The 27,856-nt window shown below is 48.5% G+C and overlaps 1 protein-coding gene across 3 annotated transcripts in view; it reads right to left on the bottom strand.

The window, feature by feature from the left end:
* Nucleotides 1–27,553, bottom strand: part of GTF3C1 (general transcription factor IIIC subunit 1) — a 2,762,707-nt gene extending 2,735,154 nt beyond the window's left edge. Inside the window, exon 1 of one of the 3 annotated variants that reach the window (XM_086940909.1) lies at nucleotides 27,123–27,553. In XM_086940909.1, the coding sequence (XP_086797035.1) occupies nucleotides 27,123–27,343 (221 nt within the window). In that variant the 5' untranslated portion in view covers nucleotides 27,344–27,553. The remainder of the gene's footprint in view (nucleotides 1–27,122) is intronic. The other 2 variants (XM_086940911.1, XM_086940910.1) reach the window with 2 other exon arrangements.
* Nucleotides 27,554–27,856: the final 303 nt, after the last annotated feature.

Below are 27,856 nucleotides of genomic sequence, written 5' to 3'. Positions count from 1 at the left end.
TATGGATGAAATACACCAGAAAGGATGGGGTTTTAAAATGGCCCCAATATGGTAGCTTTGACGCAGAAGTTTTAGATAACCTCGAGGTCAAACTGTTTAAGAAGAAAGCCCGGCCGGCGATGTTTGACTCTTTTCGCCTATGGCGCAAAGAAGCCAAACAGAAAGAAATGAAATTAGCTAAGAAAAATAAAAGGAGGTATGTCAATGGTGCAAGCCGCCGTTGCATACAGGGATAATGAGGAAGAGCAAGAGAGCGAACAAATGCTCAGAAGCAAGAAATTAGCAATAGATAAATGCTACCCAATGTTGCCCCATGAAGGACAAGGTTCAAAGGGAACATCCGAGAAAGATCCATTAATGTCCCATTTACTGAATTCACCACCCCCATATACATCAAGTATTACTGCACCCCCGAAGCGTTTTGTTATACCGCGCCCCGGCGCACGAAATGCAGCTCTTGCACAAGCACCAGCTCCTCTTCAGCTGGTTCCTACTTATCCGGCGCAGCCCTCTCAAGGGCCGCCGCCTTTGCTACATACTCCATCTACTGTTCCTATGACTTTGCCTACTGCTCCACCTGTTCTTCATGATACTACTTTTGCCACTGCCTCGACTTCCTCTTTACATCAGCCTGTCTTTTCTGGCACATCTGCCTCTCCGCAAGCTTCTCCTTCTGTTCGACAGAGAGTGGCAAGTACTGTCACTGGTCTGTTCTCACCTTTCTTTGGGTCGCCTAAAACGACCCCTAAAACAGGACGTAGACAATTGCGTAGTCAACTGCCTGATTACGAGGAAAGAGAAATGCTGAATGAGTTAGCACGCAAATGGGTTACCGACACTGTTAGGTATGACGTTCAGTCTGTTATGGAAGTCTTCCGTCAATGGGATGCACCCACTCAGAGATACGTATTCGAAGAGATGTGTGTATACCTTTGCGAAGATTTGGAGACGAATGATCCAAAACGCAAAATGAAAGAATTATTCCGTATGCGTTTCAAGTTCTATGAAGGCATGATTGTAGGTGCCGATGTTGAACGAGCAATAGATTTATTGTTATCTTATAGGAGTAAGGGAAATGTATCTAGGTCACTATATGAGGATGGCAGGTCAGGTAGGAAAAAGCTGCGACAGTACCCCATGAGAGAGGTTCCTCCAGTTTGGAGGGAAGGTGATGCGAATGCAAATCCACCGATTCCGCCGCATTTCCAGCGTGTATGGGTACATGTCCCCTGGAAAAGATCTGAAGTTTTAGCACTCAAACAGACGTTGCCTGACCCCCGTAAAAATCCTGCAGGGTATTATAAGTAGTTATCACTGACTGCAAGCTCATGTATAATGAATTTAGCAGATGTAGACATGTTGTTCGGGAATGTTTTTCCACAACCGTTATGGAGCAAGATTCGTCATGCAAATCATGATCAAGAACTAGGTGACACATGGGCTAATATTGCCGCTGCTGATGCTAGACAAGTTGGTGGTTCTAAACCCGAGCCTTTAGTAGCTGAACTTCCTGGTAGGATCATTACCTATATGAAGACTTTAATGCCTGAATTGCGTGTGAATTGGGACAAGTTATCTGCGTGCAAGCAGAAAAAAAGATGAGAATGTGTCTGACTTTTTCACGAGGTTTTAAGAGACTTTCGACGATCATAGTGGTCAGGATATGGCTACCGAGGGTGGCCAAAGATTGTTTGTAGATAAGTTCGTACATAATCTACTTCCTGAACTGTGTAATAAATTGAAAGATTCAGAGAGTGCTTGGGCTGTTTCAACGTCAGCACAGATTTTGGCCACAGCCCAGTACTACGAGAATAGACGCAAAGACGAGCTAGATAAGGCAGACAAAAAGACTAAAGATTTGAAAAATAAAGTCCGTCTCCAGCAAGCCTATCCGACTCGCACAGCCAGTCAGCCTGATTATCAGCAACTACAGCAGTATTCGAGAAATTCACAAAGAAATGAGTGTTCTCAACAGCGTTTGCCTTATAGTCCGAATCAGTGTGCGTATTGCAAGGAAGAGGGTCATTTCAAGAATAGCTGTCCAGCTTTATTGCAACGTTTAAATGGTGTTTGTGGTGCAAGAGGTAGAGGTGTTCAACAGGCTCCTAGGGGTAGGGGCCGTGGAAATTTCCCCCAGAATAATACTTCTTTCCCGCCTCAGAATTCTACCAACAGCTTTGACCAACAGAATAATGTGTCTTCTAGGACAACTCAGTACTATGCTGATGACCATTACGCAGAAAATGAGAATGAGGGTAATGATTGCTAGGACAGCCATGGACAAAGAGAGGGAGTTGTTTCAGTTCCAGTAGATCAGAATGGACCTTATGTTGAGGTGATTACATCAGGAGTGTCAGAACCTTTTCTGCTGGATACTGGTGCTACAAAAAGTTCGATTATGCACTCAAAACTTCCTGGCGCACCTTTGTCTGGCGAAATTAATGTTTCAGTAGGTTTTTCCGGCGCCCCTATTAGAAACCCGATTTCCAGTCCTATGCCCCTTTCTGTTGGGCCATGTGAATTAGAAGCACCCCTCATTCTTACAACAGGTTGTGGTGAAAATTTGTTAGGTTTGGATTTGTTAAAGAGATTATATGCGACTTTGTACTGTTCCCCTTCGGGAGTACAACTTATCCTAGGTAAGAAAGTGATTTCACCAATGTATTTGTCAAAAGAAAATATTCCAACGGAATTGTCATCTCTTCCAGATATACTTTGGGCTACTGGTTCTAATGATGTGGGTCTTTTGGAGATAGCACCATACATCATAACATTGAGAGCTAACGTTAGGTTGCCACGTATTCCCCAATACAAGATCTCTAGCGAAATGTGAAAAAGCTTTGTTAGCGATCGTTTACGATCTGATCGAGAGAGATGTAATTGAAGAGACGACAGGAAACATTTGTAACAGTCCTATTTTGCCAGTTTTAAAGCGTACTGATCCGTCACAACCACCTGTGTACAGACTTGTGATTGATCTTAGATAAGTGAACAAAATTGTTGTGCCACAATTTCCGGTTGTGCCCGACATTACTGCCCTATTGACAATGGTTCCAGCTTCAGCCACTTGGTTTTCGTTGATTGATCTGAAGAACGCTTTCTTCAGCATCCCGATTGCTGAGGAGAGCAGGGATATTTTTGGCTTCAATTTAGGAGGACGAAGCTTCCGCTTCAAACGCTCTCCTCAGGGCTACTGTGAAAGTCCATCTATATTCAGTCAAGCTCTGAAATCACAACTTGACACGATTGTTCTACATGATGGAGCGACTGATTCAGTATGTAGACGATCTGCTGATCGCCGCGGATACTGAAGAGATTTGCAAAGAAGCCACATTGTCGTTGTTGCGTCATTTATGTGACATGAAGAACAAAGTCTCCCTTTCGAAATTACAATTTTGTCGACAAGAAGTGACCTACTTAGGTCACATCTTATCGAAGGAGGGAAGGAGACTGACCCCCGAGAGAATACAGGCAATTACGAAATTTGGTGTCCCGAGGACACAGAGAGAAGTGCGTGCTTTCTTGGGCATTACATCATATTGCAGACAATGGATACCAAATTTCTCATTGGTAGCCAAACCTTTGCTGGCACTAATCTGTAAGGATACACCCAATCCTGTGCCTTGGTCTGAGGATTGTCAGACGAGTTCACGAGTTGCGTGATGCATTGTGTTCGGCTCCTGTGTTGGGCAACCCCGACTACAGTAAGCCTTTCACATTATACGACCATGAGAGGGAAGGTTGTGCATTATCAGTCTTGACACAATCCTTTGGGGACAAACAGCGTCCATGCGCGTATTTCTCAGCGATTTTAGATCCTGTAGCTAAGGCATTACCAAGTTGCTTGATGGCCACTGCTGCAGCAGCTGTCTGTATTCGACAGTCTGCTGGGTTAGTCATGAATACCACTCCGATCGTTGAGGTCCCACATGCAGTAGACATTTTGCTAAACAGAACGAAGACACAGCACTTAACTAGTGCTCGACTGTCGAGTTATGAACTGACACTATTAGCGAGTCACATTCACATAAAGAGGTGCGATACACTCAACCCCGCCACGTTATTGCCCATCCCAACAGAGACAGGTGAGGTCGAAATGCATGATTGCTGTTTTAGGACAGAAGAAGAGACAAAAGGGAGAGTAGACCTACTGGACACTCCCCTTCCTGAATGTAATGATACTTTATGGGTTGATGGTTCATGATTCAAGTTGCCAAATGGTGATACGACTGCAGCATATGCGGTGACAACATTACACACGTTTGTAGAGACAGCGCGCATTCCCCATAATTCCGCGCAAGCAGCCGAGTTAATCGCACTTACAAGAGCGTGTGTGTTGGCAAAAGGAAAGCAAGTGAATGTGTATACTGATAGCCAATACGCCTTTGGCGTGGCTCACAGTTTCGGACGACTGTGGCGTGAACGTGGGTTCTTGACGTCGCATGGTGCAAAGATACAGCATGGTCAGTTAGTTAACGAGCTTCTCGAGTCACTGACCTTGCCACTACAAGTTGCGATTGTAAAATGCAGTGCACACAGAAAGATTCAAGATGATGTTGGTCGTGGGAATGCATTTGCAGATGAAGTTGCGAAAGAGACTGCAAGGAACACAATGAGTCGAATGTATGTTGTGGGTCCTGCGAGATGGATTGCTGATGTGGGTATGTGTGAGGACACCATTGAAAGTGTGAAGTCCATACAGTCCGAGGCGACTGAGAAAGAGGTGAATGAATGGAGAGAAAGCAAGGGTAGATTGGATGCGAATGGTTGTTGGGTCGAATTGTCAGAGCATCAAAGATGGCTGTTACCTGATGCATATGTACTTGCAGTGGTGACAATGGCTCATGGGATGGCTCATATCAGTGCCAAAGGAATTTGTAAGTTGTTGGCCCCAGTATGGCAGAATAGTGGCATCCCGAAATGCGCAGAGAATGTGGTCAAGAACTGTATGGTGTGTTTGAAATACAATCCAGGTATGGGAACTCCAACTCCAGCTGGTCATTTTACGCCTCCAACGTACCCGTTCGAGGTTTTGCAGCTCGATTTCATTCACATGGAGAGGTGCAACAATCTGAAGTACGTGCTTGTTGTTGTTTGCGCCTTCTCCAGGTGGGTGGAAGCGTATCCCCGTAAGGACAACACTGCCTTGTCAACTGCCAAAGCCCTGGTAAAGGAATTCTTCCCTAGGTATGGTATGCCTAGAATTGTCTGGAGTGATAATGGAAGTGAATTCGTGGGACGGGTGATGAAGAGAGTGTGTGAGTGTCTAGGCATACACCAGAAGTTCCAGGCTGACAATCACCCCCAATCAGCTGGATTAGTAGAGTGCTACAATGGCACGTTAAAGTTGAAACTAGCCAAGATCCAAGCCAGCACAGGTCTTAAATGGCCTGACGCCCTGCCTTTAGCACTCCTATCTACAAGAATGACTGTCCATTCTAGACTGGGACTTAGCCCCCACGAAATCGTGTTCGGGCGCCCAGCAAACATATGGGGAGTGCCAAGGCCCAAGAAACTCAGTGAGATAGAGCACCCTGTATTACTTGACTATTTGCACGAATTGACAACTAAATTGTGTGTTTTACACCAACAGGTCCACAGCTCCTCTCCACCGGCGTCTGACGATCCAGGCCACGCCATCGAACCTGGTTCCTGGATCCTAGTCCGGAACTTCAGGCAAACCAAGAACGAGGAGCCTCGCTGGACCGGACCCTACCAAGTCCTGCTAACTACCCGCTCTGCAGTACGTGTCCACGGGAAAAAACATTGGGTGCACGGCGCCCACTGTAAACGGGTCCCGCTGCCCCTTCCATATGACCAATGGGTCCAGGACGGAGTCGCCGACTCTGAGTCAGAGTCCGTACCACGCTTTACACCCTTCAGCGATGCACGTTTGAAAGGAACTGGTACAGAAAAGGAGAGTGATCACATTCTGCAAGGATCTGTGCCACCGTCAATGCAATTGGACACTACTGAGCCTGAACTACTGTCTGCAGATCACACAGCACCTGGCCGAAACCGCTATAACTTGAGGCCAAGACCTATGACTATGGACAAATAAAAAAAAAATTCCTTTTGATTATACAGCTCTCGCGCCCCGGGAACTTGCTCATTTTTGATTTTCGAACCGCCATCCGATTCTGCTGCTAGGGTCGCAGTTGACAGTCTGGGGAGTGCAGCTGGAGACGTTTAGGTCAACGGTTCTGGTTGGTCTAAGGGAATTACCCTGGGCTGAACGGAAAGCACTCCTTGGCAGAATCAATCTCCCACCGCGGGCAGCAACTAGAGGATGGAGTTTCCAAGGGTAGAGAGACCTGCTAGATCTACGAACTTTAAAAAGAGAGTTTGCGCTGTGATGGCAAGAAAAAGATTTTTAGTCATATGCATTTTAATGTTGTGTAGCATAATAATGTTTTTTATTGGCTATGCTCTGTTCATTTTTCGAGTTACCTTTGTACATGACACTCAGCCCACACTTCCGCCTACTGTCTCCCCGCATTCTTTCCACCCCCTACCTGAACACGAGTCTGCCAGAAGATTAGAATTTGTAAATAATTCATTAGTCCAACTCCTACACCAGCACCAATCTGTAATGAACACTACGAACTGTTGATATGTGGACTCATGCCACACACCACAGATAAGGGTATCCCGTATTTCGTCCTGCCTTTTAGTTATTTTGGTTCTCTATGGGCTTTCCAGACCATGTTCCTGTTTTCCCTTGAAGCATATGTCCCAGGGAAAAATTCAAACAACAAGGCACTAGTGGCAGGAATCAGAAATATGATTAGAGATATCGACACAGTTAGAACGACTCCCAAAGATGAATTGACGCCTTACAGCAGATGGAATATAACTCAATCTGGAATTTCCTTGGCTGAGAGCCTGAAAGCAAGGAAATCCTCCCCAGTCTGGATAGTACCCCACCGAGGTCACCTATGTCTGCAGGGAAATGGTAACAACCCTAGAGCCCAGTTAGGGAAAAGTGTCTGTACTGAGACTTATGTTTTCTCCTCTCAGACATCCCCTTCATTCTTAGCGGCTAAGGGCACTTACTTCGTCTGCCATGACAAAGCATATACATGGTTGCCCCCTGACATCTCGGGCACGTGTTTTATCGCGTTTCTGCTGTCACCCACCTACACGGCCGAGGCAAATTACCATTGGACAAGGACAGTTAGGGGTGTCGTGAGTCAAGACGACACTGCGGGTCAAGAATTTGGAGACTTCGCAAAGGGTTTTCTGCCTTTTTGGGGGCCTATGGTGAACAGCAGGAACCTCTGCCAATTGACGAGGGTAGTTGAATCGGCAGTGATTGAAACGGCTGGTGCCCTGAGCAACCTGACTGCAGAGCTCCAGTCAGACCGACTTATGACTCTTCAAAATAGGGTTGCCCTAGATGTCATACTTGCAGACCGTGGTGGTGTATGTAGAGTGATACAGTCCAGTTGCTGCATTTTCATCCCTGATAATGCCCCGACAGTGTACCAGGCCATCTCCAAACTGCAAAAAATCTGATTCCATTCATGTGGAAAAAGGGGATTGGTCCTTGTTAGGGTGGTTCTGGGAACTGATATCTGCCTGGGGATGGAAGACATTGATATTCGTTGGGATGATCCTGGCCATTCTGTTCCTGTTCTGCCTGTTTGTGCAGTGCGCTCCTGCAATATGTGGCCTCTGTGCTACATCATGTGTAAGGAAGCCTGTGTCAAGGGACGAATTGAGCAACAGAATGATGCTACAGCAGCATCTCCGTGACTTCATAAATACAGATTTGGACTCAGACTAGCATGAGTTATTGCCTAATATGGGGGCAAAAGGAGGGTCTGTGGTTCTGAAATTCTGGACCCTGCTTTATTATGGTTTAGAGGCCCGACGCTCGTGTCACAAAATATCATTGTACCATGACGAATATGGTGTCTACAGACAGGTAATGATTAGGACATTATCCCTATGCATTTGCGTCTTGATTGAGCGATGCTGTCACCCTTAAATCGTGTTATCCGTCCCGAACCCTCAGACTCCATTTTGTGAACGGCATCCATCTTGTGGCTTGCCCTCATATAGTCAATTGATTAAGGCCGAGTTTGATCTGAAAGGACACGTCCACCTTAGCGGACTCCCCCATGACCTGGCCGAGCTGACTCCACTGCCTCCAGCTGAACCTGTTCAGGCAGTCCCTCGCCCAGTGGCCGGGTAAGATAGCATCAAGGCACAACATGCCATAAACCATTCACTACATACAAACCATGTTATCCACACGCATACACCTGTCCATGTTTCTTGTTTATGGCCAGTTTTACGATGAGGAGGTGCCCGATTTTATTGGGGTTTCATCGATATCTGATGGGAGTTCTGGGCCTGGCTGGGTAATCCATCACGAACTGGACATCTAAAATATGGGTTAGCCGTCATGACTTCGCTTTTTGCTTTATTGTGGAAATATGTATATGACCGTATTGTAAACTAAAGAATTCTTGCCTGCAGCCGTTATTTTTGTATAAAAGGAGAAGGCTGGTTCTGTAAAAACGAACAGTCTCCTGAGAATCTATGACCCGTGCTGTTGTACTTCTAGGACACTTGTTACTTGGTTGCAGCCAATAAAACTCGATCTCTAACTTCACCTAGAAGACTGTGTTTCTGTGGTCCGGAACAGGGAGAACTCAGAGGTCTTCGGGTGTTATCCCCTGGCACCACCGGGTTCCTAAAAACGCGGCACCTCAATCCATCACCGTTCTTTAGCCCACTCTGCCACCCCAGTTCAGACATGGCTGTATGCAAATCAGTCTGACTCTGTTCCTCATGGGAACAGTCCAGCCCGAACTGCCAAGCCATGTCTTCCCTGGACTGGAAACAAGCTTCCGAGGACCTTGAGCATACCCAAGTCATGTCTGAACGCCCTTTTGTACCGCTTTTGGCCGCCATAAGTGTGGCAGGGTATGCTCAGACGTGAGTCTCTTGCTCACTTTGCCACTGGATTCAAGCAAGCTGGGCTGAAGACGGCTGGAATGCCAGAAACCGGTCCTCGGAAGGTTGTTTCCGGTCCAGGGAAGACATGGCTTGGCAGTTCGAGCTGGACTGTTCCCATGAGGCACAGGGTCAGACTGATTTGCATGTAGCCATGTCTGAACTGGGGTGGCAGAGTGGGCTAAAGAACGGTGATGGATTAAACCCAGATCTTTTGACTGGGTCAGCGGACTCGATAATTCTCGCATCGGTGCCTAATCTAACCAGGGATCACACTCGGCAACTCTGGGCATTAACTTGCCTCATCTCCACAACAGCCCCCCACAAACGCCAGGGATGCCTGGTTTCACCTTGGAGATACCCAGGAGGTAACATCTCATAGGGAAAGCCAGGACGGGTTCCCCAGCGGTCTATAGCGCCAGGACGCCTCCGGGTAGCAGTGCGCTTTACAAGACACACATTTACATTTGGGTGTGAGTGTTCGATTCAGATGCTCCGTCCTTCACCACCCCCTTTCGTACCGCATATCCTAAATACTGCATGTCACCAAGAAACAGTGCAAGCGCTGCATAGGCAAACCGTCCTGCTCTCAGCAGAAGCGGCCGCTCATCACGCAGCTCCTAGCCTCACAGAAGCCTCTCAAAGCGGTATCGTACTACGATAAGATCGACCTCATTTAATATTCTGCTCATTTCAGCTCCTTTGCAGCCAGAGCGTAGCGCTAGTGCCCCGCCCGCCGAGCAGTTCTGTTTACTTTTTGCGAGACCCATTACGACTGACGAGTGTAGTGCGCTAGTTGTACAGTAGTTTGGCACATCTCTGCCTGTGTTTGACCTGCGCCCTTAATTGCATTGCATACCTGCCTGACCGCCTTTGCCATCGCGATCGCCTACTCTATGCCCCAGTGTTGCTTGCAGTTCGACTGCTTGCTGCCATTTTGTTTGTTGTTTGTGCCTCCTTCCACCGATCTCCACCCCGCCTCCCTGCTGACCCTCCCTCGCCCCTCCCCTTCCTCTATACACATATGACCAACGCCTTTTCGCGCAGCGTTCACGCGCAGCGATCGTGCCCCAGTCGTGCCAAAGGTAAGCCCGTCTACGCCCGTCCGCGCCTGTCCCGCGCCTAGCGCCGGACCCCCTGGCCCTTGTACCACCTACCCTACCCGGATTACATACGACGCCACCACCCTCTTAGCTTTAAACCCCGGCCGTCTCCCCAACTGCTTCCTAGCCGCTCCTAGACACACCCATGGACCTTTCTCTTGCAACTCCTGCAAGTTCGACGGCACCAAGAACAACTCCTCATCCTCGAACACAAAACAGTTATCTGACCCCAACAACCTAAAATGCATCCTGCTCAACACCCGTTCGGTCCACAGGCACGCCATCGAACTCTGGAATCTACTAGACACCATCTCTCCGGACGTCGCCTGCCTAACAGAAACATGGATGAACGCCACTTTTGCACAAGACATCACCATTGCCATCCCGGAAGGCTACAAGATCATCCGCAAGGACCGCACCGACCAAACAGGAGGAGGCATCGCTATCGTCCATAAGAACTCCATCCGCATCTCTACCAGCTCAGACGTCAACCTTACCAACGCCGAACACCTTCACTTCCAGATCCACACCGATCCCAAGACCACACTCAGAGGCTCTCTCCTCTACCGACCGCCAGGATCCCGTGCACAATTCAGCGACGACATCACTGACTTTATCACCCCACACGCCCTCCCTTCCGAGGAATACATTCTACTGGGAGACCTCAACTTTCACCTGGAAAAGAGCAATGACAGCAACGCCACCACCCTTCTGGACAACCTCGGACTCAAGCAACTGGTCACTACCCCCACCCACATCGCAGGTCACATACTCGACCCTATCTTCACCTCCAGCAAACATGTCTCCTTCAGTCACACCACAACTCTACATTGGACGGACCACAGCTGCGTTCACTTTAGCTACAATAAGACCACAACTCACAACCATCCTCAACCTACTCTGCAAAGAAACTGGAACAAAATCACAATCGACCAGATCTCCTCATCGCTTCTTCAAAACCCCCCTGTCTACTCCTCAAACCCTGACCAAGCAGCCATTAACCTCACCCAATGGCTATCCAACAGCGCCGACACCCTAGCTCCGTTGAAAAAACGCCAAATCAAGCTAGGCAGCAAAAACGCCTCCTGGTTCAACGACGATCTTAAGAAATCTAAGAAACACTGTCGCTCCCTCGAAAAGGCCTGGAAAAAAGACCCAAACACCAGCACCAGGGACGCCTTCAAAAACGCCACCCGCATACACCACCAACTAATCCGGTCTGCCAAGAAAGCCGCATTCAAAGACCGACTAGATAACAACGCCCACAACAGCAAGGAATTATTCAACATCGTCAAAGAGTTTACCAACCCCTCAGCCAACTCCAACGACATCACCCCCTCTCAAGCCCTCTGCAACTCCCTAGCTTCATATTTCCACAACAAAATTGCAGACATCCACAACAGCTTCGACAACCGATCCGAAGACCAACCCACCCAACCCTCTGCAGGACCTCCACCCCTTCACATCCTTAATGACTGGAACCCAATCTCCACTGAGGACACCATCCGTCATACATGCCTTGCACAGTCGCCTAGTATCACGGGAGACATTTTTTGAACACAGCCCGGCGGGTAGGAGTGCTATATGCCTTAAAGCGGCGCTTAGACGCTTAAATATGTTTTAAGCTAAAAAGCACTAATGCCACTAAACGTATACCTACTGTTCAAAGTTAGATCAGTGATAGGCTTGATATTTAAAGCTACTGTTTGGATACTCTGAGTTGCACCGCATGGGGAAGACACAATAACGTTCTCTCATTCCATCTTACAGGGGACTGACTGGAATAACCTAAACAGATACAAAGGACCTCTCACGCACATTGAAGTAAGAGCACGCCTTAGACTAGGATGTACTTGTCGTTTTGCGCTACCTTAAACAGGGTCACTGTAAGGTAGTAAGTTTAAAAAGATTACTTACGATGAATCTCTCTTTCTATTATCATTATAGATTATGGTGTAAAATATGCCAGCTGATCATCGACGCCCTAAGCCTCCACCTAACCTCAGCCATCTATGAATAAGCTGCAAATCTTTTAAAAAAAAGCTAAATAAGTTTCTTAAACTTTAAAATAAAGGTATTTACCTTTTGGAACTTTGGAGCCTTAGTAGATATGGACTCTACTGTGGTGATTGTAATGAGCCTTTCCCTAAATATACACTTAAGATAAAACATGAGATATCTCTTCCTTGCAGCTACTTACTGGCGGCATAGGACGTCCTGCCCCCTGAAATGTATTGAAGACGTTCTTTTGGGTGATTCCATTGCTGTGTTATAATACTGGTAAGCTCAAGGGCTATGTCCTATGGTAGAACATAGATGATTAATTGAGAGTATAACATGAGGTTCGAGACCTTCTTTTCAACTCTATTATATGATAATTCAGATTTACTAGATTACAAGTAGTGTGGTTCCAAATACTCAGCCTCAGTTATATCATTATATCTAGGACTCTTGGGCATATATATTAGGTCTGGTCTCCTTTCTTAATGAGCATAGGTCTTGCATAATTTTAGATTCTTTCCTGCTGTGGTCATGTTGTTGAGCTCCTGTTGTTATGCAGCAATATTAAATTTTTCTAAACGTTTTTGTGGTGACAATATGGTTACATATATTTTTTGTAAATATAGATACACATTTTTTTCAGATCCCTTGGTATCTGCACAGATATGATGAAAATGGTCCTGATGAAGGCGGTGTAAGCTGCCGAAACGCGCGTAGACCTGCGACGGGAGCCTAAAGTTACATCTTGGCCCGATCTTTTTTAGCACTGTCATCTTGCTAAAATATTAATTCAGTTCCTTTCACCATCCTAGTCTGGAGTTTGAGTGTGGTATGGTTGTTAGCACGTGAGTGTGTTGAGAGATATGGGTGTTACCAAGGGTTATTATTAAATAATTTTGTATGTTGTACATATTTTTTTGTTGTAGATATTTAGGATTTAACTGTGTTTGTCCTGAAAAAAAGTTTGATATGAATTGAAAAGTTTTTGATATGAATTGATAAATGTATGTCCTGTGATTTCTGATTGATAACAGAACTCATATAAACTAAAAGAGAAAAAAAGAGAAAAATAAATTTTATACGTTTTGAATAATTTCAGTAGTTTTTCTATTTTTTGTCACCTGGTTAGATACTTATAAACTTAGTTGTTTCAGTGAATTAGCAGGCCACCGCAGGAACAATTTCCACATTAGAATTGTTGTTTTTTTCCCCTCTGTTCCTGGGCCACAACGTATTTCTCTGAGGGGGTCCCTTCGTACATGTTGCCACCATCCGTCTGATGAACTCCATCCACTCAGGATCCCCTACAGACCCATGCCCTCACCACATCTTCAACAAAGCGGACTCCATCATAGCACCACACCTCCGAGACGTCATCAACTGCTCCTTCAACTCCGCCACCTTCCCGGAAAGCTGGAAACACGCCGAACTCAGCGCCCTTCTGAAAAAACCCACAGCTGACCCCACCGAACTCAAAAACTACCGCCCCATCTCGCTCCTTCCATTCCCGGCCAAAGTCATCGAGAAAGCTGTCAACAACCAGCTCGCCGCATTCCTCGAAACCAACAAATCCCTCGACTCCTCACAGTCCGGCTTCCGAGCCAAACACAGCACTGAGACCGCCCTCATCGCAGCCACAGACGACATTCGAACTCTACTGGACAATGGAGACACAGTCGCCCTCATCCTCCTCGACCTCTCCGCAGCCTTCGACACAGTCTGTCATAGCACCCTTTTACAGCGCCTCAGAAACGTCGGAATCCAAGGAAAAGCACTGGAATGGATCACCTCGTTCCTCACCGGAAGAATGCAGAGAGTCCGCCTCCCACCATTCAAGTCAGAGGCCACTGAAGTCATCTGCGGCGTGCCACAAGGATCGTCACTCAGCCCCACCCTCTTCAACGTATACATGAGCCCCCTCGTGGTCATCGCACGCCAACACAACCTCAACATCATCTCATACGCTGATGACACTCAACTGATCCTATCACTCACCAAAGACCCGAACACTGCCAAAACCATTCTACATGAAGGAATGAAAGAAGTAGCCGAGTGGATGAAGCACAGCCGACTAAAACTGAACTCAGACAAAACAGAAGTCCTTATCCTAGGTACCTCCCCCTCCGCCTGGGATGACTCCTGGTGGCCAGAGGCCCTTGGAAAAGCACCCATCCCGACGGACCACGCACGAAACCTAGGCGTCATCCTGGATTCTTCACCCTCCATGTACAGACAAGTCAACGCCGTTTCATCATCCTGCTTCAATATTCTTCGCATGCTCAAACAAACATTTCGCTGGATCCCCACCGAAACTAGGAAAACTGTCACACACGCTCTGGTCACGAGCCGCCTGGACTACGGAAACACCCTATATGCCGGTACTACCGCAAAACTTCAGAAAAAACTCCAACGCATTCAGAACGCCTCAGCCAGACTCATACTAGACATCCCGCGTAAAGACCACATCTCTGGTCACCTGAAAAACCTACACTGGCTCCCCGTCAATAAAAGGATTACTTTCCGCCTCCTAACCCACGCACACAAAGCACTCTACGAACTTGGACCCGAATGCCTTAACACACGACTCTCCTTCTACTCCCTCTCCCGCCAGCTGCGATCCTCCAACCAAGCCCTTGCTGCTGTACCTCGCATCAACAAAACCACCATGGGAGGTAGATCCTTCTCCTACCTGGCAGCCAAAACCTGGAACTCACTTCCCACGCACCTTCGCCTCACTCAGAATCACCTAGCATTCAGAAAGCAACTTAAAACTTGGATATTCGACAAATAATCCCCCCACCCTTCTTCAAGCGCCTTGAGACCCTCTGGGTATGTAGTGCGCTATATAAATCATTTGACTTGACTTTTAAATTCTCCTATACCAGGGCTTTCAGTGGGCCGGGTGTGGTGAAGCCCAAAGATGTACACAGACGCCAAGTACGTTAAACTTAAGGCATTTACTTAAGAGGTGGAATACCAAACGTCCTCAGCCACAGCCTTTGCTCTGGCAGCTCTATCACTCCCTGCCCCGGCACTCGCCTTGGAACGCTGGTCGCGGTGACATTCCAAGTGATGTCACCGCGAGCAGGTCCATTACACGCGGAGCCGCCAGGGGACAAACCAGGTGGGATACCACACATCCCCCTCCCCTGCGGAATGAAAACATGAGAACAACGCATGAACAACAGGGTAGCAAAGAAGACATCTTTGCATATAGATCGAAATATCTGGAGGGTCTGGTCGCCCTCCTGCTAGGAAGACTAACGCATGAACAACAGAATAGTAGGGATCACATCATAACATATTTATCGAAATACCTGGTGGGTCTCGTCACTCTCCTGCTAGACCTACCCCCCAAGTGGGGGAATGACAACAGCTTCTTAGAGTCGGGACCTTTGTCCTTTCTTGCATCACCCTCACCCACCCTTTCACTACTAGAGTCAAGCCCTGGTGGGTGAAATCTCACTACTCTCCCCAGGTTCCAGATCTTCCCCTCTTGAGTCTTGACGGCATTCTTGAACAATTTGGTGATTTTGGTTGGACTACTGTACCCGGACCAATTTGCTCTTCCAGTGGGGGCTCTGATCTTGATGCTATCCCCTACTTTGAATCCAGCCTCCTGTGTGGCCTTGAGCTGGTCATATCTTTCTTTCCTTTTCTTCATGGCTTCCTCTTGTTGCTCTAAGCTTTCCGCTACTTTGTAGTGGTCGAACCATCCCTTGTGCCACCCCATCCACCCTGGGGATAGCTTGGTGTTGGGTATCCTTGCACGGAGCAGCTCGAATGGGGTGACTCCCGTCGTCTGGTGCGGTGTGAACCTGTATGCTTCTAGCCGCCTCCATGCTTCTTCTTTCCAGCCTATGCCACTGGCTTTGGCTAACTGGATACTCTCCTTGAGGGTTTTGTTAAATCGCTCAACCATGCCATTGGTTTCGGGGTGATACAAGGCGCAACGCTTGTGCTTGATGCGTCTCTCTCCCCAAGGTAGTCTTCCATTTCTTTTGAACACAGTTGCACCCCATTATCCGTGAGAATGCTGCTAGGTAGCCCTTCCCTGATGGAACACCTCTTCCAGGAACCCGATGACTGTCCTGGTTGTGACTTCATTTCAGGCCACCTAGAATACAAATCCATGAGCACCAGGATGTAAGGTGTCCGCAACTCTCCAGACAATGGGCCCACGATGTCTAGCGCCAACTCTTCCCAGGGTCCCGACGGTGGCCGCCTGCATACCATTGGGGGCGTCAGTTGCTTCAAGACTGTCACCGTTGCTGCATGGAATGCAGCCTCTAATTTTCCTTTCAGTGGCAAGGTCCATGTTCGGCCACCAATAGTTCTCCCTGAGTCTTTGTTTAGTCCTGGTGATAGCCCACGAAGGGCATCTGGGTATCTCAACCAGATTGTCTCTCACCGACACAGGTGGTACAAGTCTCGTCCCCCTGAACAGACATTCATCTACCACGGACAGCTCATCTTTGACAAACCAGTATGGCCGCAGGTTTTCTTCTCGTTTATCTTCGTTCCTCCACCTGTCTTTTATTCTTTTACACACTTACTCCAGGATCTCGTCTTCTTCCAAAGCCTTTCTCCATATTTCCTCTCCTAACGCTCTCTGGATGGCGCAGACATTCTCCATCTGAAGTTCTTCCCCTTCATCGTCCACACCCCTTTGCTTTTCCCTCGCCTCATTTTCACTGACGAGTCTCAACAGACAGTCTGCTGCAAAATTTCGCTTTCCCGGGACGTACTCTACTCCGAAAGTGTATTCTTGGAGGCTGACCACCCACCGCCTTATCCTGCTGGAGATGGCATCCAGACCTTTCTTGCTGAATACTTCCACTAACGGCTTGTGGTCAGTACGAAGAGTGAACTGAGTTCCCCACAGGAAGTCTCTGAACTTTCCCACCGCCCAGGATACTGCTAGGGCCTCTTTTTCAATTACCGAGTAGTTGTGCTCGGACTTCTGGAGTGACCTTGAGGCAAACGCTATGGTTTCTTCTCCGTCTTTGCCTACTTGGGTGAGGACTGTTCCCAGCCCCTTGGCACTTGCATCGGTGGTGACTACCGTCGCCCGGTTGGGTATGTATGACTTTAGGCTGGGGGCCTCTGCAAGTGCCCTCCTTATGTCTTTGAACTCCCTCTGGCACTCCTGACTGCAGTTGAATTCAGTCTCTTTCTTTAACAGCAGCCTGATGGCGTAGGTCCTTCCTGCCAGGTTCCTTATGAATTTCCCGTAGAACTCCAACATCCCCATGAACGACTTGATCTCGTCCTTGTTCGTGGGAGGTGCCAAATTTACGATAGTGTCTTGTAGTTCGGCCTTGGGACATATCCCTTCTGTCGTCACCTTGTGCCCCAGGAAATCTAGCTCTGCACAGCCAAACACGCACTTATCTTTTTTCACTGTAAGTCCTTGTGACTGGAACCTTCCTAGCACGCATGTCAGTCTCTCATCATGCTCTTTATGGTTCTTGGCGAATATAAGCACGTCATCCTGGTAACACATGACGCCTGGGATGCCTTTCAAGATGTTGCCCATGAGTCTCTGAAAAACGGCGGCCGCCGAGACTAGCCCAAAAGGCATCCTTTTGAACTTGTATGCGCCCATCGGTGTAGCAAATGCTGTGAGTTCCTGTGACTCTTTGTGTAGTTTAACCTGGAAATAGGCAGAGGTGAGATCGAGAGTGGAAAACACCTTTGCTCCCTCTAGCATGCTCATCATTTGGGTGATGTTCGGTAAAGGGTATCGGTCGACCACGACCTCCTTGTTCAACGCCCTCAGGTCGATGCAGAGCCAGACCGACCCATCCTTCTTTGCGGCCACGATGGGTGCCAACCATTCCGTCGCTTCCACCGGTTCGATGACTCCAGCCTTGCACAATCTCTCTAGTTCGGATTTCACCTCTTCTTGGATGGCAATAGGGAGTTTCCTGACTTTAGCCACCACTGGCTTCGCGTTCTCTCTCAATTTTATCTTGTGACAGTAGTTTTTAGGCATCTTAGTTCTTCTCTGAACACTTCTTTGAACTCTGTCACTACGTCTGTCTTGTGCTCTTGTATTTCCTGTATCAGGATCTGGGGGTTGCTGTTGGGATTAAGATAGACCCCCAACTCCTTCTGTGCTTGCCACCCCAAAATGTTGTCCCCTACAGTGGACACATAAACCTTGGACACTGTTGTCCTGCTACTGTATTCAATTTTCCCTAAGAAATAACCTTTCATAGAGATAGGGCGACCAGCATACCCCCCCAGGCCTCAAATCCATTTTTCTCAAAATGATCTTGCCCTCGGACACCCGAGAGAATTCTTTGGCATTGATAATAGTTATCCTAGAACAGGAATCGAACAATGCTTCCAGACCAATTCCCCCTACTTTTATGGTGTCTTTTGGGCTGTTACCTGATCCTCCTCAACCTGCACCACTATTTCTTCGCACATGGTGTCATTGAGGCTTTTGACCTGCAACTCTTTGACCTGCACCACAATTTCGTCGCACACTACATTCGTCCTGTCTCTACTCTGTCTACTGACCCCTTGCCCACTCTTGCAGAATTGCTTGAAGTGACCTTTCTTACCGCACTTGTTACATGTAAACTTGAGGGCGGGGCACTCTTTGTCATTGGCTAGATGCCCCTGCTTGCCACACCTATAGCAGGTGCCCTTAAACGATCCTCCCAATTTGCTCTCCTTCTGTTCTCTACCTGCTACCTTCTGGCCTTTGATCACAGACACTGCCTCACATTCGGTCACCACTTCACTGACATTGGTCTTGTCTTCGCTTCTCTTTTCCCCAGTGCCTTGCTTTATTTCTTTGACACACTGTAGCATGTGTTCCACCTGTTTGGCTATTATAAGAACCTCCCTCAGCGGTGGGTCATCCTTAAGCCATAACTCTTCACGCACACGCTCCATCCTGCAAGCCAATACAAATTGATCCCTAATTCTTTCCTCACTTGCCCCACCGAACTTGCAAGTCGCTGCTAATTTCCTCAATTCAGAAACAAAATCTTCAATAGATTCTCCCTCCTTTTGTGCTCTTTTCCCAAAGTGATACCTCTACATAATTGTACTTGTCTTGGGGAGGTAGTGTAAATCCAATTTCTTTAGGCTTACTTCAAACTCATTGAGACCCCTTGCTTCCTGCGTCATTAAGTCTGGGAGGTGATCTAAAACCTCCTCTCCTTCTGCACCTAGGTAATAAGCTATCAATGCTGCCTTCCTTTCTAAGCCAAGGTTAGGCCCACACACAGTAGCGTAATTCAAAAATACGTTTTTTCCATTGAATAGTGGGATCACCTGGGTTGGTCAGGAAAAAAGGTGGAGGGGTCACACTTTGCATGGTTATATGTCACAGAGCGATGTTGCAGATCTACAACCCAGAAAAGAATGTTCAAGTTCTGCTATTCACAGTGTAAGCATAGAGCAGAGTACTATTTTCCTGCACCCAATGGAGCAAAACATGCATATACTACATTAGTGCATACTTCTACTTCTAACATTTAATTTGCAAACAATCCTCTAGTAGGAACAGTTGTGTGTGCCCCAGTTGCATGGGCTTCCAGGTTTCTACACTAAAGGAAATTTCGTTAATACATGAATAGCGCAGTGCACATTCAGCCCACAGTGGAGGTAGCTTCCAAGTTTTGCCCGACGGCCCGCACTCCCTGGAGCAGAATGCACTCTGCCTTTAACTGACTGCAGGAGAATGCTGACTCCTATTAGTGCACGGCCTTCACCTCTAATTGACATGACTTCATACACAATGCGCTTTACTCCGCGTTCACTTCTCCTTCCTGCCAGCACAGTTTATCTTGAAACGCTGCGTGGTGACAGAAAGCCTCCTTATTCATCCGCACTACAAAGTTTAAGACAGCACACTCCTCCTGCCAAGTTCCGGTTAATACGACTTCCAAACACCGGCAATGTTCATGTTCCTATGCGACAGTACATCCGTCAAGCTCTGATTCCTTGGACTATAAATTGCCGGCAATGTTTATTTTGACAACACCTTCTGTGGTGACAGAAGAGCTTCCTTCATCGCGCGCACCTCGCTTCGTTATTTCAAGACCGCAGTGCCTTTCCTGTCATCCTCTTGTCCACACACTAAATACCGGCAAAGTAAAAGAGAAGGATGGGTGCTTTCCGCAAATGTCACACACAAACAGGCCCTGCCTCCACACTCGGCTACCCGCTGAGACCGAAGTATGGATTTAGCCAGCAGGCACATTAGCGCCACATCCCTTCACGCTCGGCTGCCCAAACGTTTTCCTTACCCATTTATAGTCCGTGAAACGATCGCGCTATGTTTTCAGCCGGTCTTTTGCGTTCATTCATCAATCTGATTCTTGTTGCATCTTCTTACACCGCACTACTGATAGCTTACATGGATACCTTACTTTTGGTCTTCTGTAAAGACGGATGTCCGACCAGCAGTTACTCTCCGCTCCTACTCCGCTTTTTTAGGTTTCGCTGGGGGGCGGAGCCGTTAGGCTCCTCCTCCAGAGAAATCTGTAGTTTCTAGTATGGGTTACTTGAACACGCCCCCCCGCCTCATTGGCTAGCTCCATAAATGGAGCCTAGCCATTGGACGAGGGGCCTGTCCATCAATGCCGGACCAGACACGGGGGCGTTCCCGAGATTCTTTGGCTTTGGCGACGTCACGCGACGCCGGGAACGCCCCCGAGTCTGGTCCGGCCGGGCCGTGCTTGCTGCTGTCCTGCCTTGTGTCCCTCCTCCCGCCGTCCCCACGTTTCCCGCCTCCCTCCCGCCGTCCGTTCCTCTTGTGTCCTTTCCCGCCCCCCTCCCGCCCCCTGTGTCTTCTCCCGCCCCCTCCCGCCGTCCGTTCCTCTCCCGCCCCCCCCCCAGTGTCCTCGTAGGTGCTGCCGCCATTTTTTTATTTTTATTTTTTAAACCGCGGCTGCCCACGCCGCTCTTGTGCCAATTTTCGTGCCTCACGCCCCCTCCCGCCGTCCGTTCCTCTCCCGCCCCCCCTGTCCTCGTAGGTGCTGCCGCTCGGCACCTTGGCCGAGGCACGAAGGGGCTGCGACCGCATTGGTGGCTCGTCGACAGAGGCGCGCTCTGATTGGCCGCTGCAGTGGGCCTGTCCCCGTGAGCTGCGCCGCCGTTGGTTGGAGCCTCGCCGCGTCATCAGGATCTGCCCCGGGAGCCGCGCTGTGAGTGGCTGACTCCGGGGGAACCCTCGACATCAGCGGAGGCCAGTGGGAGCTGCGACGGGGGCCGTGCCTGCGAGGGTGAGTCACACCGTTTTTCCATGGCGCCTCCCTTTAACCTGAATTTCACATCCTTGTTTTACAGTACAGAACATATTGTCACCTCACCAAAACAGCACCGACCATGTTTTTTATTCATATTTTTGGTAGTTTTATATAGCGCTAATTCGGCCCAAGGGCATCGGGGTCCATTACATGGGAGATGAAGTGATTTGTCCGGAATCACAGGTTGTTGAGCCGACGCCGAGACTGGAGCCGCATTCCTAGGTTCTGAAGTGCGCAGCTCTCGTCGTAATGCCACATGCACTTTTACCCACAACGTCAGCAGAGAGCGTCTGCATAAATAGTATAAAAGTATAATTATACATATTTATACTGCATTAACACCTGCGCTACTTCAACAGATACGGATACGGACAGATACGGCTAGCAATCCTTACAATAATTCGGCGGATCTCTTCAAGGCGCTATCGGAGGTGCTTTAACAGTCGTGGATAAACAAGTTGCAGCCATCGCTGTACGCTTGTTCATAGACTAAAGGCATAAAATGCGTGTCTCAGTGGGTGACGTAAGGGCGGTAGTCTTTACCTCACCAATGCTCGTCCGCGCCAATCATGGCCTTACTTTCTGTCTCTGGCAGGCTGATTATTCATTCGTCATCATCAGAGTCCATTTGTTTGCCGTTGCAGACTACAGTGGTCAGCCGAGACTACCATTTCTTTTTTTATCATCGTGTAGTCAAACTATTTGAGAGGATTAATCAGGGGATATATATAACCCGATACTAAGACCAGCACTCTCAGGGAAACTGAGTGCCATGCTAGCAGGGCCCATGCTGAAGCCATTCCTGCTGCCTGGGCAGAAAGGGGAAGATATATATTTATTTATTGGAAGACAGAGCTTACTGTGGTATAGCTATTGCCCGAACATGAAAGTTCAGCACTCCTACATTTATTCATAAAACGCTGTCTGCTTCGCCTGAGCCAGACCAAGCCTTTTCTGTTTTTTAAAAACATTTTTTATCAAAGAATAGGAAATATCTTTACTTGCTCTGAATTTGAAGACAGCACTGAGAACCAAATATTTGTGACTGGCTTGGCATCTCCTTTTGGCAAGTGGAGCAAAAGACAATCCTCGCAGAAGCCCGGTTTCCATAGCGCTCCACCTGGTACTGTGTTCTGCTGTGTAATATCAAATGAGTCGGAGAGAGCACTTACATTTAATTCATAAGGAGAACAAGCATTGGCAAAGCCAGTAGTACTCAAGGACTATTGTCTTTGTCAGTGGTGTCTAGATTGGCAAACGTGAATTATCCATTCTATTTCTGGAGTTCGTCTGCTACAACTACAGATCTCCCTACACTGTCAGTCTGTAAAAGCTTGGCAGTCCTGTTTTCATTGTGGCAGTTTCCTAACAGCAATCCTTCATTCCAGTTAAATAAGTGAGCTCTAACTTGCCCACAAGGGCTCGTGACAAAAACCTTCAAGGATGTAGACTTTGGGGGTTTCGTTTTTCATAAGACCCTGGATCGTGATTGCCATTCATGTCCTGTATCCTGGCTCTAGTGTATTTATATTTTACCTCTGGTGAAAATATTAAATTGATAGTGCCTGCAGTGTCCGTCTGTCTGTCTGTGTGTGTGCCTGCAGTGTCCGTCTGTCTGTGTGCGTGCAGTGTCCGAGGTCCGTCTGTCTGTGTGCCTGCAGTGTCTAACGTCCGTCTTTCTATGTGTGTGCTGCAATGTCAGCCTGTCTGTTCGTTCCCCCAGCAAAAAAAAAAAGTGAGCACCTACTGTCAAGGCAACCACAGTGTCATGGAGCAGCCCCTCTTCTATCTGTTCCTTCCTTCAACAAATCTCGCACCGGGTGAAACGCCGAAGATGCGCCACTCCGTGCCAGCAGGAATAAGAAACAACCCTTGTGTCTAGGTTTACAATGTCAACCGGCCAGGATACGGTGCCTGTCTGTGTGCCTGTAGTGTCCATCTGTCTGTGTGCCTGAAGTGTCCGTCTGTCTGTGTGCCTGTAGTGTCCGTCTGTCTGTGTGCCTGTAGTGTCCGTCTGTCTGTGTGCCTGTAGTGTCCGTCTGTCTGTGTGCCTGTAGTGTCCGTCTGTCTGTGTGCCTGTAGTGTCCCGCTGTCTGTGCGCCTGCAGTGTCCATCTGTCTGATTGCAATGTCCGTCCATCTGTGTGCCTGCGGTGATCGGCTGTCTGCCTGCCTGCAGTGTCCGTGGTCCGTCTGTCTGTGTGTGTGCCTGCAGTGTCCGTCTGTCTGTGTGCGTGCAATGTCAGCCTGTCTGTGTGTCTGCAGTGTCCGAGGTCCGTCTGTCTGTCTGTGTGCCTGCAGTGTCTAAGGTCCGTCTTTCTGTGTGCGTGCTGCAATGTCAGCCTGTCTGTTCGTTCCCCCAGCAAAAAAAAGTGAGCAACCACTGTCAAGGAAACCACAGTGTCATGGAGCAGCCCCTCTCCTATCTGTTCCTTCCTTCAACAAATCTCGCACAGGGTGAAACGCCGAAGATGCACCACTCCGTGCCAGCAGGAATAAGAGGACTTTGCAAACAGCAAAAAAAAAATGGAGCACATTAAAACTTTGCTGCGCAGCCATGTAAGAGGCAGGGCATGTCTGCGCTTGTGCAAAGTAGTATATTATAACCAGCCACGTAAAAGGGCCGATCTGCGCTTGCGCAGAGTCCCCATCTCCAGACCTCACACGCGTCACCCAGCATCACAGGCACTGGTCACGCTCGAACCCGCGCCATCTTAAACCTTTGCACCTAGGATCTCCGTGCAAACCAGAGCGCTCCACAGCCCGGGGATGAAGTGCTGTGTAAATGTCACAGTGCAGTACATGGTATAGGCCAATTCTACTACAGTACCTGCTTCAGTGCACACTTGCACTGAGAGCAACTGCTGTGCTGTGACAGCTGTGTGGGCGGATGGCTGTGAGAGCTGTGTGGGCTGTGAGAGCTGTGTGGGCTGTGAGAGCTGTGTGGGCTGTGAGAGCTGTGTGGGCTGTGAGAGCTGTGTGGGCTGTGAGAGCTGTGTGGGCTGTGAGAGCTGTGTGGGCTGTGAGGGCTGTGTGGGCTGTGAGGGCTGTGAGGGCTGTGAGAGCTGTGTGGGCTGTGAGAGCTGTGTGGGCTGTGAGAGCTGTGTGGACTGTGAGAGCTGTGTGGACTGTGAGAGCTGTGTGGACTGTGAGAGCTGTGTGGACTGTGAGAGCTGTGTGGACTGTGAGAGCTGTGTGGACTGTGAGAGCTGTGTGGGCTGTGAGAGCTGTGTGGGCTGTGAGAGCTGTGTGGGCTGTGAGAGCTGTGTGGGCTGTGAGAGCTGTGTGGGCTGTGAGAGCTGTGTGGGCTGTGAGAGCTGTGTGGGCTGTGAGAGCTGTGTGGGCTGTGAGAGCTGTGTGGGCTGTGAGAGCTGTGTGGGCTGTGAGAACTGTGTGGGCTGTGAGAGCTGTGTGGGCTGTGAGGGCTGTGTGGGCTGAGAGCGCTGAGAGCTGTGTGGGCTGAGAGCTGTGTTGGGCTGAGAGGGCTGTGTGGGCTGTGTGGGCTGTGAGAGCTGTGTGGGCTGTGAGAACTGTGTGGGCTGTGAGAGCTGTGTGGGCTGTGAGGGCTGTGTGGGCTGTGAGGGCTGTGTGGGCTGAGAGCGCTGAGAGCTGTGTTGGGCTGAGAGCTGTGTTGGGCTGAGAGGGCTGTGTGGGCTGTGTGGGCTGTGAGGGCTGAGAGAGCTGAGAGCTATGTGGGCTGAGAGAGCTGAGAGCTGTGTTGGGCTGAGAGCTGTGTGGGCTGTGTTGGGCTGAGAGCTGTGTGGGCTGTGTTGGGCTGAGAGCTGTGTGGGCTGTGTCGGCTGTGGGCTGTGTGGGCTGAGAGAGCTGTGTGGGCTGTGAGCTGTTGGCAATATAAATAACAATGCCATTTATTTATAAGTAAAAAAAAAAGAAATGTCATGAGCAATGCCAATAACTCTAACTTTTCCAAAGGCGAAACCATTGCATTGTAAATGCTTGTTTTTTTAAGCGAAGACTCCAATCCAACACTGTCTGCTTCTTCCGCCTTGAAATTCCTTTTGCTTCTTTCCGTCAGCTGTCGTCTTTCACTTTCTTCCGGCGTGTTGAGGTCGCTGGTTTGTTTTACCCTCGTCGCCAGTGTGGTGAAGCCCAAAGATGTACACGGACGCCAAGTAAGTTAAACTTAAAACATTTATTTAAGAGGTGGAATACCAAACGTCCTCAGCCACAGCCTTCGCTCTGGCAGCTCTATCACTCCCTGCCCCGGCGCTCGCCTTGGAACGCTGGACGCAGTGACATTCCAAGTGATGTCACCGCGAGCAGCTCCATTACACACGGAGCCGCCGGGGGACAAACCAGGTGGGAGATACCACACCGGGTCCTGCCGGTGCTCATCACCGGTAGTTCTAAAAAGCAAGTGCCGAGACTGGTCCCTATCGGGGTCTCAGTTTTCGCCCTCACTCTCAGGGTGAAAAAATTGTCTTAACTCTGCAGCAGTACCACGCTTCACTGTGTTTGATGTAACTTCAAAGAGACTCGGTATAGTTCTTTCACAGTCTCATCTGCAACACTATATACACAACAAAGCCATAGTTGTTGATTATCCATCGCATCTTCTGAAACTAACAAGCATTCATTGGCCCAACGGCTAGGGCGCTCGACCTCGGACCTGGGGAACCCCATTCGAGCCTCGGTAATGTCGCTAAACCTCCTGTGATTCTGGGCAAATCACTTAACCGCATCGCTGCTGCGGTGATTTTTGCGCTGTGCTGCAAATTACCATTTTGCTGTTGTCATGACGAGCTCAGCTCGTCATCAGCACACGACACCCGTGGGTGAGGACGAGCTGAGCTCGTCATCAGCATCGAAAGGGTTAATCTCCCTGTGCCTAACCAAATGAATGTGTGTCCTTGTGTAACGTAATTGGTGCTATGTAAAGCGCTCTGATATCCGGTTCGGTTCAAGTTCGCTATATAAAACTCTGGACAAAAAAGGGCCAATTGTCTGGCTTATTGTATTTGTAATGTTAATTGTTGTATTATATATCTGGATGCAATGACAAAACCAGCAAAATACTAGTCGGGCGGCACACTAAGCTGTTTATTAATTACATCGACCAAGCCCCTTCGTAACCCCCCCAGTTTTTTCATACCACTTACAGAACTGTCCTTTACCAGTCGCCAACAGCATTCTCGCAATACTGGTCGGCGAGGAGTGAGACAATTGTGAGCAACAAAATACCAAACAGCCCATAACGTGAAATAAGTATGGCACTTCAGAGTGCGAAAACGATGCTCCGGATACGCTAAAATGTAGACAGTGAATAATTACGCGCAAGCCCAGCTTCTAAGATTTGTGATTAAAAGCCTAAGGTGAAAAGAAACAATCGTCAGTTTGTTCAAGCGCATAACAGGTCGAAATGCTACACCGAAGTATTTCACCCCAAGCCATTGCAAACCTCAGTCAGACACAAACTTTACAAAAAAAAGTAATCACTTAGCAGCCGGAATCGTGATTGTAATACTTAATAAACCTTATGGGCTATACATGAAGTCGGTGTTTACGCAACCTGGCATCTTACAACGCAGCCACATTCACAGTTGTGGTTAACTTGAAAGTCGCCAGCACACACAACAATTTAATTAAATGAAATACAATGCTGGATTTAGCATCCACTGAAGGTAAGAGCGAGAAGGTCAAACAAATCAAATATATACGCTCTTACACCACGGTGACCAATGCCCTAGTAAAGAGGGGACCACAGAGCAACTTTTAAGCAAGAAACAATGATCTAGGCAGTAGAAAATGGGGCTCACCTGTTGAGCTGTAATAGCGGTTCTCGTGTCCTCGGGAGCTGGTAGAACATTATGTCGGGGCAAAGCTGCAAGCTGTACCACAGGAGTTGCCGAGTGACCTGGTCCAGCATGAGAGGGAAAGAGGGAACACGAGACTGAAGCCTGTACCACAGAGTGGACAATGTGATACCATCCAAGCCCTCCAAAGCCACTTCATCCAGAAGCATTGCCTGGACGTCCATGGTGGGACAATTAACACACACTGAAAGGAATCAGCACATGGTAACGTTCACTCGTTGAACAACCTAGCAGTGAAGCGCCATTATTTCAGCTGCGTGCCAGCAAAATAGTAAAGAGACAAAGTGCCGCTACCATTGGTGCGATTTGCGCCCTGAGGACGGGAGCAGCGTAGACTCGGATTGGCGGAAAACCTGCTGTCACCCATCACGTGCTGCAAAATATTACGTAGCAACGGAAACACGCCTGTCGTTACCCTATCCTTATGACACCCCCACTAAGAGAGGTTTAATTGGCTAGCGCCACCCACTTTAGAACTTAAGAACCACGCTACGATACCAGTCTCGGCTGAGTCGGCTCAACGTCTATCGGTACCCAATTAAAGTAAAATAAATACAATTAATCCGACCTCGTGTAATATCGCCATGAATTCGAATAAAACGCTCTAATACCCTTAGGCAACGTTCGCACTATACAAAACTGAAAAAATGAAAAGAAATTGAGACCTTAAGTCAAAG

Source organism: Lissotriton vulgaris, chromosome 10 (assembly GCF_964263255.1).
Source record: "Lissotriton vulgaris chromosome 10, aLisVul1.2, whole genome shotgun sequence".
Taxonomy (NCBI): Eukaryota; Metazoa; Chordata; class Amphibia; order Caudata; family Salamandridae; genus Lissotriton; species Lissotriton vulgaris.
This window is presented reverse-complemented; position numbering and strand designations above follow the sequence as displayed.